We start from the raw sequence: 19586 nt of genomic DNA on the forward strand, positions 1-19586 counted from the left end.
ATTAATGCTATTTAAAATAAATTCAGCATTCTGGAGAAATTAATGAATCGACATCATCCACTATTCCTCTACCTTGCTGTTGCGAGGTGTGAACATGCGTGTTGATGAATCCTAATCAAATATGGAATAGATCGCACTTGTCAATTGAGTTTCAACTTTCTTGATGCAACCAGACATAGATATGGGTTTTATGTATTGATCATATAGATTTCTATTGGTATTTGTGGGTTAGGTTCGGTATATGGAGAGAATCGAAGAACATGCAGGTTTATGTTCGTGCCAAGTGGTTCGGTACTCCGATGTTGTTCGTGCCAAGCAGGTTTTTGTTTGGTTTCAACGGGCAATCATTGCAGCAGCTGCAAGTTTTGCTTTCAGATTCAACTTGTCATTTGTTTCTTATCAAAATGGAACTCATATTGACATGCTAAAAATGGGGAAGAATGATATGTGTCCAGGAAATGTTGGCGATGAATGGAGAAGATGACAGTACCGGAGGGAGCTCGGAGAAAGAGATGAGAGAGACACCGGTTTTGGAGAGAGAGTTTAATAAACAACTACTTTATGAATTATAAATATCATTATTTTATTTACTTTTATTGGTATGAGAGAAAGAAATATTATTGTTTATTCTTACATAACGCTAGAGTGATTCCTTAGATATAGTCATATAGGGAACCATTGTAACAAATCTTAATAATAGGGAGAGTTTAGGGATATGATGCAGAGGTGTTTTTTGACAAATTCTCTATAATTGTTCCCTATTTTACAGACAGACCCATGTTTAGAGAATATGATGTGGATGCTCTTAAACCCCAGCGCTTCATTCCGTTATAACAAACGTTATACCCAGCGCCATATTAGCTGCCTAAAAATTTACAAACACTATAAGAGGAACTACAAAACCGAAGAACAAACACCGAACAACATCGAGATATACCTGAATAACATTGTCCTGAGCTAAATCCAGAAAGACTAAACAAAAAGAAAAAGAAAAACAACACACATGGATTGGATCAAAATTCATGACTTCCCCTTCATAAAGAAATACCATCTCCACCAGATTTAGGAGCCCTATCACTGCGATCTTCATAGGAGACGGTGTGGTGAAGAAATCTTGCGCTTTCCTTATTGAACAGAATAGAAATTGTAGATTATATCTACGAACCAGCAACAAATCATTAAAACTAAAGACATACTATAAAATGTGTATGGAGGAGGAGATCCTCAGATCTGTACTACAAGAGAAACTTTAGTTGAGAGAAATTTTGAGAGAGAGAAGAGGCAACTAGGTTTTTTTAATACATAACAATACTTATGGCTTCTACTTATACATTTATATATTATTTCATATTGTACATGCTCTTTAATTAGTTTTCGTCAATTTTAATATGTTTTTATGAGACCAAAAATCAGGATAAATGTTCATCGATAATATCATTTCAATGAGTTGTATTGTTGTAAAATAACCGTGAATTTTTTTTCCAGGGGCACCCTCTCTAAAATTTGTCAAACAAATCAAAATACTATCATTTTAATGTTAACCCATCCGATTATCACTTCCTATATAAGTCCATGTACTTTCAAAACAAAGGGCCAAATTGAGCCCCTGTGTTTTTTTTGGGTCAATCCAGCCCCTCAACTTAAAGTAATGGTCCACGTTAACCCTCAAACCAGTTTGACGTTAAAAAATTTTGATGTGGACTCCATTATCTGAAATGTATGCGATTTTGTAAAAAAATTACAATTAAGTGTAAAAACAAGCATGGCAATTTAGAAATAAAAATTAAAAAAAAACAAAGAAAAAAAGATTAAAACAGTTCATACTTCAACCTAGGGGTCACCATTTGGCCCGCGGGCCTAGGCCCGACTCGAAATTACATCAGGTCTGGGTAGCCTGACTCTATGTCTCGAAAGGCTTGGGCTCCATTTTTGAGGCCAGGTCAAGCCCGAAGCCCAACACCTCGAGCCAATATTGGGCTGACCCGAGCCCGAGCAGCATACATTATATATATGTGTGTGTGCGCGCACGCGCGTGCAGACAGTGCATGCACTGTTTGTATATATATATGTGTGTGCAGATGTGCACTATATATATGCATTGTCTGTGTATATATATATATACATAAAACATATACATATACATGTATATATATATATATATAATACATATATACATATACATATACATATATAAATATAAATATTAAATAGTCAAAAATCGGGCCCGGTTCAAAGGCCCAAAGCCCAAGGCCCTAGCCTTAGGGGCAAATTATGAAAATTTGTGACTCTTCTGCAGGAAAGTGACAAAGTGGATGATGCTGGAGATCCTCATACTCAGATGTTAATGAACATGCTGCTACAAATGATGTTGGAGATGCTGGGGTTGGTGAGAATGATGAACCTGGTGGTGAGTCAAATGGTCCATGTAGTGAGTATTTTGATTCTTTTGATCTTGAATAGCTATAGAGATATTATTGATGAGGACCTTGAGTTGAAAGATGAAGCAATTAGAAAGAATAGCATTTATACAACATTCAAAAAGCATAATGGTATCCATTCTTTTGAGTTTGGTATGTTGTTTGGTAAAGAGTGAACTTTTCTTCATTAAACTCTATACAAATTTTGTGATGAAATTGTATTTCTCTATCTTTATTGTAGCTCGGAACTTCATGATGTTTCTAATGTTTCTTGTTTTTGTATTGAAGTGTTTCTTTTTTAACTGGTGTTGAATTTGATGTAATGAATTTTAGTGTTGAATTCGGTGTTTCTTGTTTTATCTGGTTGTTTATCTGGAATTTGGATACATAGTGTTATTTTGTTGAATTTAGATACATTATGTTATCTGGTTGTTTATGGAGTCCGGCTTCATTTCAGGTGTATCTGATAGTGGTTCAAATAAGGGTTCGTTTTGACCCAATTTGTAAAAATGCAAAGACTTAATTGACCCATCACTAAAAGAAATAAGGACTTCAAAGATCCTATGATCATAAATATTGAGTATATGAAAATGATTAATCTCAATAATTATGTATTAAATGATGACACATATCATTATTTAATTGACAAATACCACTTGCCTGTCATGTGGAACAATATTTTAAAAAATACAAAATCACACATCACTAGTTAAAGGCCACGCATCTTTGTTATGACGGAAAAGTAGTATAAGAGCTTCTTTGAACCACTGTTTTCAGTTGAGGGGTTGGATTGACCAAAAAAAACATGTATATAAAATGTTTAAATAATTTTTTTTAGCCTTTTTATAGCACAAAAAATATACTTAACCTAATAGTAATGAATAATACATAATAATAGTAACCTTGATATTATTCATTCCATTATTGTTAATACAATACATAACATTATAACAATACTTATGACTTATAATTATACATTTATTTATTATTTCATCTTGTACTTGGTCTTTAATTAATTTTCATCAATTTTAATATTTATTTATGATACCAAACATCAAGATGAATGTTCATTGTAATATCATTTCAATGAGTTGTATTGTTGTGAAATAACCTTAAAATTTCTATCGGACCACCCCTGCTAAAATTTTCAGACAAATTAAAATACTATTATTTTTAAATTTAAATGTTAACCCATCTCATTATTACTTCGTGGCTCCACCCATGCCAAGATATCTTCTCGAGTTCACGAGGCAAGAAATCCACGAGCGACCATGCAATGCCCTAAAGTCCGCGTATGTGCGTCAATTCTCGTCCTCTACGCGGTTCGGGTTGTTCCATCATTTGACATGTGTATGTCAGGTCTTCCTCTACATCAACTTGTCAACGCATCTTCACCTAAAATTGACCCCACTTTTGGGGCTTCCTTTGCTTTGTATGTCTGAAAAGCTTTGTAGTAAAGTTGAGCCCTCTTTGTGGAACTCTTAGTTGCCTATCATTTCTCCGCTGTCTTAACTCTTAAGGATCGAGGCTTTCGGGACTTTGTTTTGGAAGTGGATTCTACAATTGTCGTCCAGGCTTTGATTGGTGATGACTATCTTGATTCTAGAATGAAACATTTTGTTAGGGAATCCAAGTCTATTATGTTGCATATTGGTGTTTCTCATTGCTATCATGTTCCTCGAATAGGTAATGATGTAGCTCATTCCCTTACTAGAATGGCTAAGCATAGTGGTGGGAGGTACGTTTGGATGACGAACTACCCAATGGAAATTATTGGTTCTCTTATTAAGAGGGGCCACATTCAAGCTTATAATCATTCCGATAGTTAATGGAATTCCCTTTAATTTTCTTATCAAAAAAAAATTTGACATTACTATACAATCATTTTTGGAGCTATATGTACGGTCTTCGTGTGTGCTGGTAAATTCATAGGCTCGTACAAAACGTATATAGATTTGAAAATCTCTGCTTGACATTCAAGCATGCCATGAATAATTAGCTTACTGGAACATCAAGGGAAAAGGAAACAGGAAAGTTTCTCTCCATACATGTTTTGTCATTAGTTGAAGACCATATATATAAATATAACAGGGAGCTTTCTTCCTTGTTAACGGTTACTGAGGCTCAGTAATTTTACATTCTAGAACAAGCACTCGACTATGAACAACTGAAAACAAATAAAAGAAACACGTTACATTTGAAATTAATTAAGAGTCCCAAATGGGACCAAAAGCTGGTATTCCTGCACTTTTGCAAGAATTAACGACATCCCTGCTTCCTTCAGGGTTGCTTGTAACAATGGCCACTTCAGCTCCCCACTTTTTGGCAGCTTCAACACTCATTTCAGACACATTTGGGCGACCAAGCACAGCAGTGTCATGCACGATTACCTTGTCTTTGGGATGTCCGCTCATCATTTCCTTAATTTCTTTCCCAAAATTTTGTTCAATACCTTTGGCCACCCAGAGCACGCACACATTAGCCGAACTGGGTTGCAACAGGAAGGACAAGAACACACATATTCCTGAACCTGTGGCCACCAATAGGACTCTGTTGTACATGTTCACTAAGTAAGGCAGGCCTGCAAAGTGAACTTGCCTGACCCACAAGTGGCTTGGTGGGTTTGAGACTAATGACTTTGTGAAGTCCCCAAAAGCACCGGCAAGCATCATGTGCTCTGATTTCCCATCTGAAATTATACCAAATGCGTGCCATTCCGAAAATGGAGAAGGACTAATCCTTCCAAATATACCCGATTTCACACCTCCCTCGAATTTTATTACGGAGGCATGACCAGAAGGAGCAGAGACTCTAACCGGTACTCGTCTTACTGTCACCCATGGAATGATAATTAGGACTGTAATGGCTACGGTGAACCAAAACTCTTGTTGCTTGATCAATTTGGACACAATTTGGTCACTATATGACTTGGTTTTTGGGTCGTAAGAGATTGTGAGGACAACGAATGCCCATAGGAGACCAAGAGATGTCCATCCAGCAAACCGGTGAGTTCTTTCGAAGATATTGTGATGGAGATGGCGAACGAGAGGAAACGCGGCTAAACAAGAGATGCAGAGAAGAGAAAGGATAGTACTAGCCACAGCGACAATTTCAGGGGAAGTTTTTTCTCTGTTCTTGAGGGTAAGGATCAAGGCATATATTAACCAAGCAACTGAAGAGATCCCACAGCTGCTGTGTATTCCACCAAGACTTTGTAAGAACGATGTGGTCGCAGTCTTGATTGGTAGAGGAATCCATGACCTCCCTAAAAGCTTCACGGCAAGCCAGAACACGACTCGTAAAAAGACCTCACTCCTGCATAGCGTCAGAGCTAGAATATTTGCAATTGAAAACAGAACAGCTCTGTTTCTCGCATAAGAGAAATTTCTCGTAGCTGCCAGAACCAAAGCTGTCATATTCAAGGCTAAGCAGACCACAAAGAGTCGCTTGTACACCGTGAACAAACCTTGGTCTAGTAAAATAACTGAGAGTCTTGAATCCGGTTTCGACGCTTGTTCGCGCTTACTAGTGCTTTCAATTGGTATTGGAATTGGTTTCTCTTTACCCTCATCAGTACTACCTTCTTCTAGCATTTCCAAGGCATTTTCATCTTCATCTTCATCATCAATGTCAAGGTCAAGGTCACAAAAATGGCTACTTGGTAGACTCATGGACCTCTGGATTGAAGAGGGAACTATTTTGGAGGAGTTGCTTTGAACCCATGTAAGCCAAAATCTCTTGCTTCCTCGGGGCTCAGTTTCTGTGGGTTCTGTGATGGAAAATGGGTCCGCGCGAGGTTTGATTTCGAAGGCCACTCCGCGGCAGCTTGAAAACCTCACCGGGCTCTGCATTTTTTTTTTGAAATGAAGGCAACAACTATAGAAGAAGAAGAAGAAGAATTTGAAGCTGAAGATGAATTATTTAGAGCGTGAGAGAGATTGTGGGTAAGAGAAGAATTACTGGATTAAAGGTAGAGAGAGTATGGTGTTTTTTGCTCTGTATGGGAGCATGCTGTGTGACATTGGGAAGCTTTAGTCACACCCCGATTTTTTCTAAAGACACCCCAATCTAGGTTGACCACCCTTTGTAAAATAAATTGATGTGATGTCTTTAGAAAAAACGGGGATGTGACTAGTTTAGGCCTAGTTGCACCCCAGAGTTAACTAAATACATTCCAAAAACTCAAAAAAAAAACCTCAATCTAATAATACTCTCAGCTGACCCTACCATTATGCCCCAAATTCTTTCTCCTCTCCTTCTCTCCTTCATCTTCTTCCTTCTCCTTCTTCCCTTACATGAAGACAATGATCCCATCTCCACTCATTCTTCAAGAATCCCAGTTCAATCGATGATCCTCCCACATCTTCTCTTCTTTCTCCTTCTTCCCTTCCACATCGAAAGAGGTGAATAGGGAGTTTCTGTGCAGCAGGAGGTACTCACCTGGATTCCATGTTCAAGGCAGTAAAGATCCCAACAAGCGTTGCTGACTTGGATTCCGGCTTGACCGATGTGGATTGAAATGCACTATCTCATTTTTATCTATTTTTGGGTGGTGGTGGTCGTGGTGTAGAGATTGAATGAGTGCTTTTTGATTGAGCTTAGATTCGAAGGGAAATTTGGAGAAGAAGTATGCAGGAGCATAAGGGAGAAAAAGTATGCGGGTGTAGGAAAAGGATTGAGAATTAAGGTTTAAGGGGTGTAGATGGTATTTTTGTAAAAAAACATAAATTAGGGTGTACTAATAAATGTTAAGTTTTTGGTTAGGATTTATTTAAAATGGAATGTACTTAGTTAAGCAAGGGGTGCAAATAATTCTGATCAATGTACATCATTTTGCTCCACAGAGTTGACAATGGATGGCTGCAATTAATTCTTTATTATTTTATTGACTTTTAAAAAAACCTATTAATCTTTTAGTTTTGTTGATTTAAAAGTCAAAAGTTTTCGAGACAAAAAGGTCAAAAAGCATCAATAACAGTCACGTGTCTCGGGTAGTTATGTTAGTTGTCGCAAAATATCGGTCTCTATGTTCTTTTATTTCTTAATGACATCATTTAATTTCATTATAAGTTTTAGCTCTAGTGATGTTCGGGGAATTTTTTTAACTTTTAATTTTCAATGCTAGTAACTGTATGAAAGAAATATTTATTTTGTAGTTGTTTTTGTGATAGAAGAACATTTGGCTTAGTGATAAAATTATAGAAGTGTAACCTACCGATCACAAGTTTAATTCATGAAAACAACCTATTTTCAATAATTTAAATATCGATATCAGTATTATGCCAATCAGGCGATTGGTATGCAGTATAATCCGTTCAACCCATTGAGTGGCATAAATATAAATATATATATATATATATATATAAATTATCCTATGTGAACCAAAAGTGTGAACTTAAAATGTAAACCACTCTTTATGGGACCTATCACATCTATGGTTGAAAGGAGGTTCACATAGGAGAATTTCTGTATATATATGTGTGTGTATTGTTGAGAATAGGGGTGAGAAATTTATGTTTAGTGGTTAAGGTTTATAATTTCCTAGTTGAGTACTCAAGTTCAATTTTTATTAATAGAATTATTAACATATTTTTTCGACTCATATAACAAATATTTCACATCGAAAAATTGAGAGAATTTTACAACCGTGGCTCATATAAATAAAGTCATAGGTTCTCATAAAAGTCATTATTTAAAAATGAACTTGAGGAATCTTTTGGAGATTCCAGGTTAGCTAAATATTTGGTATTATTCATTTATAAATTAACAAATTCATTTTAGTTTTAAATAATAATTCTTTTTAAAAAATTTGTAAAGTGTAAATCGGTTTAACACGGTTTCAATACCGGTCAAAACCGAAACGGTTCAATTTGACATTTTAAATTGAATCGTACCAATGAAGGATCTGATATTTGGTTTAACTGATTGAATCGGTACGTGCCGGACGATATTTAAAACACGAATAATACTTGAGACCCTCAAAAAATGACCCCCAAAAGATCTCCAGTTAATGTGGAATATTGGATGTGAAGTGGGTCTTATATGTGTGTTTTTAATCAATGGATATTTTAATACCACATAAATTTGAGGGACTTTTGGGGGTCTCTAGTATTGTCTTTAAAACATTGTCTATTTGCATATTATGTGAGGATAATGTCCATATTTACATTGAGGATAAAATTTGTCCGGCCATTCTACTAGGCTAAGACATTCATGAATCAAAACACATGATTTATCGAAACACGGCCCTGCTAGAGTGAGAGTGAGTTTGCTACAGGACGTATATGCGCGTTCAGTCCGTCAACGTTCTCTACTCGCTTCATGGAATTCTTTTATTCGACATTTATCGGTACACAATTATATCATTTTTTTTTTTTTTTACAATGAGAACCTAGAGCCACTATGTTTTTTAGTTGCCCACTGAGTAGACCATCGGGTTGACCTAATAATTCATAAGTCTACAGGAATCACGTTGGCAAGGCAAACACTTGAAAAAATCCATGTGGGAATTCATTCCTCTTGTAGAATTTGAACCATGGTCACAAGGAGTATGTGACTCCTAAACTCCTAAATGCTAAATCAACCTGTAAAAGCATCTCCGGCACCAACTCACATCAGTATCATACTTCCTTCGATCAACATGTACAAGTTTTCGGTCAACTATTGTTGGGATTTAGTATGAAGTCTGTTTTGTGCGCAATGACTCAACTCGAGAAGATTGTTACGGATCATGTGAACGGATTTTCGGAAGGGTTACTCCATGAAAAGAGCGGAGATGAGGGCTGATAGGCCCGAATCGAAGCGCTCATTTGGAGACATTTAATGTAATTTCCGGCACAGTTGTTAACTGTAGAGTTGGGATTTATAAGTGTGATTGTAACCCTATAGCCGTATATTGTATTCTTCCTTCGAAATAGTGAAAACTTTCTGCAACTCCGTGGACGCAGACACAAATAGTCAAACTACATAAATTTTTGCGTCTTGTTTTTCGATTGCTTTATTTTTCGCTCATTCTCTATTGTTGATTTCGTTCCAACACATATATGAAGGCATGTAGTATATGTGTGTGCTATTGTGTACATAAATTAGGTGTGTATGCATTGTTTCTGGATTTTATTTATCTTCTAAGGTAGATGAAGTTGCTCTCTTACTATTACTGTATGTCACAAACCTTATGTAAGTAACAAATTGAATGGGTTACCCGAAGAAGGACAATTACAAGTTTACAACGACACAATACTAACTATATTTTAAATAGGGGTTTGAATGTTTGATGGAACCATAGATTAATGTAGAATCACAAAATGATTGATAGACGCAATCGAATTAATAAGGAATGATAACGTATTGCTAGATACTTTCCACTGACCTAGTCATGTAGCCGGAATCCTTAAGAGAATTGAGAAACGTTCTTCAATTTTTGTCATTTTAATTGTTAGGTTTATGGTTCGAATCTCATTTTCTATATACCTCTTATGGGGGTCTTACTTGCATTATAAGTTATCTTTATGGGCCTTTACTTTGTTTACAATGATAGTGCTAATCTTTCTTCTTTTTTTTTAACGGCTCACCGGCCACACACACTCTAAGCCTTGCATTATAAGTTATCTTTATGGGCCCTTACTTTGTTTACAATGATAGTGCTAATCTTTTTTTTTTTTTGAAAGGCCCACCGGCCACACATACGCTAAGCCATGCCCAAGGGGCATGAAGGCCACCACAGCGGATGGAAAACTACCCAAATACCAAACCCCCTGGTGAGAATAGAACCCTAGACCTCAAGGTCTTGGGCAGATAACCTGACTAACCAGGCTATCTCCTATTCTCATGATAGTGCTAATCTTACATATATGGAATATTAGAGTAACAATTCATGAACATGTATATATAACTCTGCGGAGTTCCCGGGCATTGTAGTTTAATTACATCGCACAATTTTTTAAATAATTATATTTGTATTTTCATTGGTTTTATGAATCCAATTATATATTTTTTGTCCGAAGCAAAAAATCAAATTCAATGTGACAAATGCATGATAATTCTTAACGGTTGAATACAAACCCAAAACATTAACCTACCTATATATTTTTCTTGTTGAATTTGATTATCCCTTTAAACAAAAAAAAAACATTGTTAGATTCGTAAAATCAATGAAAATACAAATATAGTGTCATATAATTAAACTACAGCGGGCTCAGCTGTAGTGTAATTACAGCAAAGCCTAGACATCCAACTCTTAGCGCCTTCAATGTAATTATCGGATTAATCAATATCCTCTTCATGATCCATCAACTTTCAAGACCTATCACTCTGCTGCACCATACATTTGTTCTCCAAAACCCTCCGTGACACAGGAGTTGAATACTCATCCGTCAATTACTTTGATTTTCCTGAATATGTTGAGTAATTTGAGACTCCAGAATCTTGTTCGATTAAAGAAATTCACAAGCTTGAATATAGATTGAACTAGTCAAAAAAGGTTATGAAATCTATGATAGCCGTGGTCTTTTTTTTTTTTTTGTGGGCTTTGATATTAGGCCCAAGATTATGTAATATTCAATATAGGCCAAGTTAAGACGAGCTGATCATCCACTGAATGTCGACATTAGCTTTTTATACATTCTTGGCCATATAATTTTTTTAATTTATTATACATTTTTTCAACAAAATAAAGTTATAAACTTCAAAAGTTGAAAATGGACCATAAGCCCATTAAATTGTGAGGCCCATGATTAATTTGTTGCTATGTTTGGACTCTGTTTTTTACCTAAATGGGGTGCCTTGTCAAGTGTAACCTGCATGCAAATGCAATCTTCAATCTCGCCCATTATAAGACAACCTGGCCTGCGTGACCCGTGGGTGAATAGAGAGACACCGAATACACACGTGACACACCAATATCATTCTCGTAAGTCGTACCGGTTGACTCATACATGCAGTGAGACAACACACCTGTCAAGCAACTGTATAGACATGGGCCTACAGTGACTCCACAAGAGTTCTCAGTTTAAGTCCAAAGAGGGTTCGCTGTCTTGAAGTTTACGTGCATGTGGTGGTGACACGGTAATAACCTCCCTCATCATTACGTACAACACTGTTTATTAGGCATAATTACCAATTCATTCTTCTTTGCTTTAACGCTAACGCAAAAATGTCAAATTATGAGAGGTGAGGTAATTATAGCATTCACCCCATGCACCTCCAATTTTCCAATCTCTCTCTCTCTCTCTCTCTCTCTCTCTCTCTCTCTCCATATGCATACATACACACACATATTGACATATGTATGGAGTGTGACCAGCGTCTGGTTCATGCAATTAGGGTCACGGGAACAACCCCTAACTTCGGGGACAAAGCGAAGCAATACCTAAAACCACCGACCATAGTCTTTTCATAGCCCATTTCTCTAATGAATCAAAAAAAAAAAAAATCAATCCAAGACAAAACTCAGGAACTAACTGGGGATTGCATGTGACTAAATCACGGATTAAATAATCCAAAACAGAAAATGACACGATATTATACACATGCCCAGGTACACTATACGAATTTGTTCTCATGGGTCGTCGCCATTAGTATTTGAGCCTATGAAAACATTACTTTAATATGAAAGAAGTTGTGCTTTGTTTATAAACCAATTAGTTAGGTTATTACTAGACCTACGTGGAATTTTTAATCTTGACATTTCGTTGAGATGGTATAGGAGAGATTAATTGGAGGCACATGGGAGAGAATATTGTAGGTACACTAACTGATGTCTGATGCTTTGTTAGCTTTGTGAGACATCCAGCTTATTCTGCTATCTCTCTAACAATTTTGTTTGGGATGGACTTCAGACGGATAGAGTTTCAAGGACCACACTCAGTTCACACATTTATTCCAGCCACTCGTTACATTCCTTTCATGCTAGCTCGATCTCATTCATTTCTCTTCTGTCTCCTGTCCTTAAATTTCTATATCCTGCCTTCATTAATACCTACTAGTTTGATTAATTCATTTTGATTTTCCTCTGCTTGGTAACTTCAATATCTGTACTATGAAGAGCAAGACATTAGATACACACACACATATATATGCATGTATATATGCAAAAATACAACTGTCCAGGTCGTGATGAGTTCGGGTCACGGGCCATGACCACTGCAAAATGAATGAAAGAAATCCCTGGTGAGGAGATTCTCATGACTTCTTCTTTCACTAACTTCCATGATTTTTTTTTCTTTGGCACTTATTACTTACACCAATACCTGCAACAAGGGAGCTACAGAATTGCTTGAAAGAAGGACGTTATCGTGTCTGTTAATGGTCAATATTGGCTGACACCTCAGCAATATTTTCTGAGTGAAAGTGATATACCAACCAGGCAACCATGCATGGCTCACCAACGACAAATGTATAACAGCTACCTTACCAAATATGCAGCAATTATTGATCAAAATAGCTCATTGTAACCAAACGATTCTACTTACCTCAAGGTAGCACCTTCTTTTTTTTACTTTTGTCCGTTGGTTAACAACTTCTTATAATGAGATATAGAAGAAGGAAAGAGACGCATAATTGAGGAAGTAAGAGAACAAATATTATGGAAATGGGGCATAGACTTTAGAGCCGTTGAGTAATGAATATGAATATATACATACGATAACCCAATAGGAAAATTAAGGGGGAACACAATAAATAAATGTAACAACATATAATATGGATGTGATTATATATTATGTGAAATAATGAAGTGAAAATATAGATTTAAATATGGAGGTATCGAGCCACAAAAAAGAAAAGGAATCCAATTCCCAAAATTTTAGATCCTGTTTGGTATCACTACTCTTTTTTGTTTTCAAAAAATAAAAAAAATAGTGTTTGTTAGTATTTTTTGTTTTCATTATTATGAAAACCTACCACAGGTTTTCGAAAATTTTAAAAACACAAAAAAGAGATTTTTCAAAAGTTTTTAAAACATCACATACATGACCACCCTCTTCTTTCTCGCACAACATGCGTGCCAACCCTTTTCTCTCATTTTCGAATTGGGTCCGACCAAGCCTTTGAGAGTAGGTGAGTCCCAGGTTGCGCATGGATCGGGTTTTTGGTTTGGATCGATCCCGGGCCTGGCCACGGGCCCGGGTAGATCTAGAGTTGGGCTAAGTGCCTAGATCGATCGTCGATACCAGAATTTCGGGACCAAGCAATGGGTCAATGTTTGTCCCGGGTTGGGCTCCAAGCACAGATTGAGCTCCGAGCCTAGGTTGGGCCAGAGCCGGGCTACGTGCCCTAGTCTGTCTCAAGCCGGGCTTTGAGATTGGGAATCTGGCCCGGGTTGTGTCCAACCAGAGCTTCGAGCTCGAGTTGGGTCCAACTTGGGCTTCGAGCTTCAGGCCAAGATCAGTCTCAGGGTGGGATTCCGATGTTGGTCGATCCTGGGCAGAACTTTGGGCATTGACTTTTTCAATCAATCAAGAGCAGAGCTTCACAACATCTAGCATGACGATCTCATCTTAAATCAAATTTATGTTTTCATTCTTTGTTTTAAATACGCAACCAAAAAATAGTCAAATTTATGTTTTTGTTTTTTGTTTTTTATTTTTATTTTCATAATTTTTGAAAGTGATATCAAACATGACCTTAGATTAAAGATAAGTTTGTCATATGGTTCTACATTTATGAAAGACTACAAATTCCAAATATGGTGCCATGAATCCTTCTTGGATATGATTGTCAACTAGTAAGTCTTAATTGCTACTTTATCTTCATTATGCATTTTCTTTAGGTTAAAAGTCATGAACATCTCCCTGCTATTTAGGTCTTTTTGACGTACACCCTATGTGCTTCGGAATATTTTAACAATATCCCTCCAACTTAATGCGTTTCTCTTGCCAAACCCTTCAAGTCCACTAAATGTTACCAACACCTTCTGTGGTTTAGTCTATTTCTAGGGACACTTTTTGAAAAGCTTGAATGATTTTTTTTTTTGAGAAGTAGTAATTCAGCAAAAAATTTCATTATAGCAAATGTTCAATCTAACGCTACAAAAGCAGTTTAGGAATTTACAGACACCGGACAATACTGAACCACTCAAGACAACTACAAACATCAGATTAAATCATACTACATCGAGATATACCCGAGAAGACTTAAAAAAAGAAGACAAAAAACAATGGATATGAACCAATAATCTTGGCTTCCCCTTTATTGAGAAAGATCGATCTCCATCAAATTTAGGAACCGCATTATTGTGCACCAAATATTTATCGTTGGAACACACCAAAATTACCGATAATCATGAAGCCCCAATATGGAGAGATTTAGATTTTTGAGTAAAAGAAAACTTGAATTAAAACTTATTCAATATAATATAAAAACAAAGACATTATAATAGATGAATGCAAAATTAGGAAAATAATCAATCATCTTACCTTATATTTTTCGTGTTAGATTGCAAAATTTTCAATCACCTTAACATATACACTTGTACACGTAATAAAAAGCCCTCATCAATATATATTTATTGATGATTTTATTACAGTTAATTAAATACTTATGATGTTAAAAATTCTAAAAACATGTCATTCAAATTTGAAACTAGAAGGTGTAGGCCTAAAATATAATAAATCATTGGGAGTGTTGGTAACATTTCGAAGAATTTGACAGGAGAAATACATAAATTCGGATGTTGTTAAAACGTTTCGAAGCACAAAAGGGTATATCTCAAAATAACATAAATCAGTGGGGTGTCTATAACTTATAGGCTTTTCTTAACATGTAAAAGTAAGCGACAACTACACCAAACATAATCGCCTACCGTTAAATTATTAAACACGCTATGGAACAAACTCGCGAGAAAACAGCGAGAAACTGAGTCCACGAGTTCATATAAGGTGACCGTTAGAGGTACCTTTCAAAATTCCCTGATGTTTCCAAATTTGATTTCATCTACACTCCTTTTGCTTTCCTCTTAACTAATCACTACTTAAACTACCAATTCTTCGATGTTCAACCACGCGCCACTCTATATTCGCCCTCCTCCACCACCACCACCACCACCCTCCTGTTATCACTCCACTGCCTATCTTGCCTATCGCATGAAAACGCGCGCCCAGCCTTAAATCTAATGGTTTTATTCAACTTTTTATGCTAATTTTTTAAGACCGGCTTCCAGAAAAGAAGGCCGTTCATCGTAATCCGTGCGCTTTCCCTTTGGTTTGGTCTGTAGTTCTGGTACCCTTATTTTACTCTCTCTACGACTAGGTCTCCTCCTCCCACTGTAAAAAGAAGACAAAGGAGAAGAACTAGCGTTTATAGGTCGACAGAACTAACAATGGTTACCGCTACTGGGAAGGTGAGAGTGGCAATGGGGCTGCAAAAATCCCCTGTCAACAAGAAGCAAGAAACACCGCCAAAGTCAAAGCAGCCAAAGCCAAAGCCGCCGCTGCCTTCGCCGAGTTCCGTGAAGACTGGATCTCCTAAGGCCGCTTTCTCGCGTTCATTCGGCGTCTATTTCCCACGATCCTCAGCGCAGGTACAGCCACGGCCTCCGGATGTGGCTGAGCTCCTCCGTCTCGTCGAGGAGCTTCGTGAGCGAGAATCTCTATTAAAAACTGAGCTTCTGGGACACAAGCTGCTCAAAGAGTCCGTGGCGATCGTTCCTGTGCTCGAGAGCGAAGTCTCCCAAAAAACCGCTGAGCTTGAAGTGGCGAATGAGAAGATCGGGAGGCTAGAAGTTGAGAATGATAGACTCGAAAAGGAGCTCCGGGAAGTGAAGGAGAAGTTTGAAAAAGAGAGGAGAGAGATCGAAAGGAAAGTGAAGGAGATGGAAACGGAGATTGCGGAGCTTAAGAAAACGGCGTCGGATCGTAGTAAAGTGGAAATGAATGTGGAGAATGACGAGCTCTCGTCTTCTCAGAGATTTCAAGGATTAATGGAGATTTCTTTGAAATCGAATATTATAAGAAACCTGAAGAAAGCAAACAGGTGTAGCGAAATTACTGTTACTACTAACCAAGAAAATCACAGGGCGGAGACCGTGGATTTAAGGAGAGATGAGGCAGAAAGTGAGAGACCGAGGCACTCCAGGTGTAACTCGGAGGAACTCGCTGAGTCCACTCTGATTAATCTGAGATCTAGGGCTCCTAGAGTTCCAAAACCACCACCAAGGCCGTCATCCTCGTCCTCACCATCATCGCCAACATCATCTGGCAGTTCTTGTCCATCGATTCCACCACCTCCACCAGCGATTAAATCAGTGCCTCCACCACCTCCGCCTCCAGTTAAAACTGCGCCTCCTCCTCCGCTGAAGGGAATAAAAGGCGGTCAAGCGAAGGTGAGAAGAGTGCCCGAGGTTGTTGAGTTTTATCATTCCTTGATGCGGAGGGATTCTCGACGGGACTCCGGCGGCGGCACGACGGAGCTGGTACCGGTTACGCTCAACGCCCGCAACATGATAGGGGAGATTGAGAACCGGTCGACTCACCTGCTTGCGGTAAGTACCGGTGTTACAGTTTTGCCACTGTGGGTTTTTATCTCTGACAACTGACAGGTCAATTGCCTTTATTGTTGCCCCACTTCGATTTTGTTGTGTGCTTGATAGATAGGACATTATCTAGATTCGAACTTTTGTATTCAAACAAAAAAGATGTTCTTGAACACCATTAAAATTTAGCAGCAATCTCCATAATGGCATTGCCATTTGACAATTCATTCTCTTTATTGAGCAAGTACATTGTTTTCTCTGCTTCCTTGATTGAGTTAATTTTTGGCGTTAATCATGATTGTTTAGGTAAAAACAGATGTGGAAACACAAGGAGATTTTATAAGGTTTTTGATCAAAGAGGTTGAAAATGCAGCCTTCACAAACATTGATGATGTGGTGCTTTTCGTTAAGTGGCTTGATGATGAGCTCTCTTACTTGGTATACTCTAATTTCAGTTCTCTTTTTTTTACGAATCTCATAGTTATGCATAAGTTTTGGCAGTTAAAATTGCCTTATCCCGTTGTATTAGGTGGATGAAAGGGCAGTGCTTAAGCACTTCGAGTGGCCAGAGCACAAGGCAGATGCACTGCGCGAGGCTGCATTTGGTTATTGTGATTTCAAGAAGCTTGAATACGAGGCTTTGTCTCGTTCTGATGATCCTCGCCAGCAATGTGGTCCAGCTCTCAAGAAAATGCAGGCTCTACTTGAAAAGTAGGCTAAAAATACTCTCTTTCCAACATAAGAACTTTATTTGAAGTAAACTGTGGTCACGTTTAGTTCTTTTATCTCAATGTATTCACCTATCGTCATCCTTTCTTGAATTATACAGATTGGAGCATGGAGTCTACAACCTCTCACGAATGAGGGAATCCGGTAGTAAGAGATTTAAAGGTTTTCAAATTCCTACAGATTGGATGCTTGACACTGGGCTTGTAAGCCAGGTGAGTTTTCTGTTTCGACTTTTTTTTTTCCTCATAAATTGCAATGATGGAAACACTCGTGAGACTTCAACTCACAACCTCCCGCTTGCGCTAAGAGTTAACGCGGTCAAGTTCACTATCTCAACCAACCACCCTTGTTAGTTTTTTGTTTCAACATTGATTATATAAAAAGAAAAGTTTGCTCATCAAGGGGATGGACAAGGATACCGCTTGGTCCATCAATTGTACTGATATAATCATAAAGAATCCATGGCTTGCACTTACTAGATTTATGACACTGATAATTTCTAATTGTTTATTGAATTAGATCACGAGTCAGGGGAACTTTGTTTAATATAATGTTTGATTTAAATTATTGTACAATGAGTAGTGGGTTTAGGTTGCAAGAGGTATTGAATTAGATCTCGAGTCAGGGGGGCTTTGTTTAATATAATGTTTGATTTAAATTATTGTACAATGAATGGTGGGTTTAGGTTGCAAGAGGACAAAAAGAAAGTTAGAATCTTGCCCTCTTTTAAGCGGCCCACGCCTGCAGAGGGCACACGTGAGCTACCAGAAGCCTATAACATGTATCTTCTTGTCTGTTTCTTTCTTAACTTCGGATTCACTTGATAATATTTCTCTCCTTTTAACGAGGCTCTTTAAAATTTAAATGTGTCAGAGGCTAAGAAAATAAAATTTGTGTTCCCCAAGTTGACCTTTTATGCATGAGTGGCTGCAATCAATAATTTTTTTATCTAAAAATTATGAATGTGTGTTGATCAATACCAACAGTAATTTTTTGTTATTGTTTTGAGTGGATGCTGTAAAAACTATGGAATAGAAGCATATAGTGGTATCTTTTAAATCAGTTTCGACTCAATTATTTGCACAAATTTACTATTGCTACTTAATTATTCTTAAAAAACTTTTCTTATTGTCATGTTTACCTCTCATTGATCTCTCTGTGTTGTGTTGCAGATCAAGCTGGCATCAGTAAAATTAGCAATGAAGTATATGAAGAGAGTATCTGCTGAACTTGAAAATGTCGGGGGTAGTCCTGAAGAGGAGGAACTGATTGTCCAGGGGGTTAGATTTGCTTTCCGGGTGCATCAGGTAAAACCATTTTGAAAATCATGTGCTTGGACACCTTCAGTATTTTATTGTGCTGTTAATTGGAGAGTGAACACGTTTGCTTTCCTTTCATGGCAGTTTGCTGGAGGTTTTGATGTTGAAACAATGAGGGCATTCCAGGAGCTGAGAGACAAAGCTAGATCTTGCCATATACAATGCCAGAATCAGCAAAATCAGAGACATGTATGCAGGTCTACTACTACTACCTGTTAATCTGTAGCAACCTCAGCTTCAGAATTGCTTACCTTTTTGGTTGTAAAGATGAAAACATAACGTATGTGAATACCATGGCTGAGGCCATCTCTCATTAATTTTGATTTGTTGATCTGATCTATTTTCCTACTTTTCACTCATCAAACTGGAACCAAGTGTAATTTTGTTAAGCAGATTATCACTCTTCACAAAACCAGGTGTACAACCTTAGAAAAGATTTTTTTTGGGAATCCTACGAGGGAGTCCCCTCTTCATTGCTTAATGGGTTTAAGTGGGCTTAGGATTAGCGCAACAACATTATCAATACAAGGCCCCCAAGCATCCAAAAACTGGCCTTTAGGCCTGGTCCGCGAATTCAAAGTTTTTTTTGCATTCATCAACTCTTCTTCCAGCACGAAAAAAACCCATGAATCCCATTCTTAATTGAACAAGAAC

At 37.5% G+C, this 19586-nt stretch overlaps 1 protein-coding gene and 1 pseudogene across 1 annotated transcript; one reads left to right on the forward strand and one right to left on the reverse strand.

The window, feature by feature from the left end:
- Positions 1-4570: 4570 nt before the first annotated feature.
- On the reverse strand, positions 4571-6268 carry LOC119987828 (annotated as a pseudogene).
- Positions 6269-15314: 9046 nt separating this feature from the next.
- On the forward strand, positions 15315-19302 carry LOC119988526 (protein CHUP1, chloroplastic-like). The gene is made up of 6 exons (XM_038833585.1): positions 15315-16893; positions 17191-17322; positions 17414-17595; positions 17714-17825; positions 18786-18920; positions 19017-19302. The coding sequence occupies exons 1-6, from the start codon at positions 15733-15735 to the stop codon at positions 19149-19151; spliced, it is 1857 nt and encodes a 618-aa protein (XP_038689513.1). The 5' UTR covers positions 15315-15732; the 3' UTR covers positions 19152-19302.
- The last annotated feature ends 284 nt before the right edge of the window (positions 19303-19586 follow it).

Source organism: Tripterygium wilfordii, chromosome 21 (genome assembly GCF_013401445.1).
Source record: "Tripterygium wilfordii isolate XIE 37 chromosome 21, ASM1340144v1, whole genome shotgun sequence".
NCBI classification, from domain to species: Eukaryota; Viridiplantae; Streptophyta; class Magnoliopsida; order Celastrales; family Celastraceae; genus Tripterygium; species Tripterygium wilfordii.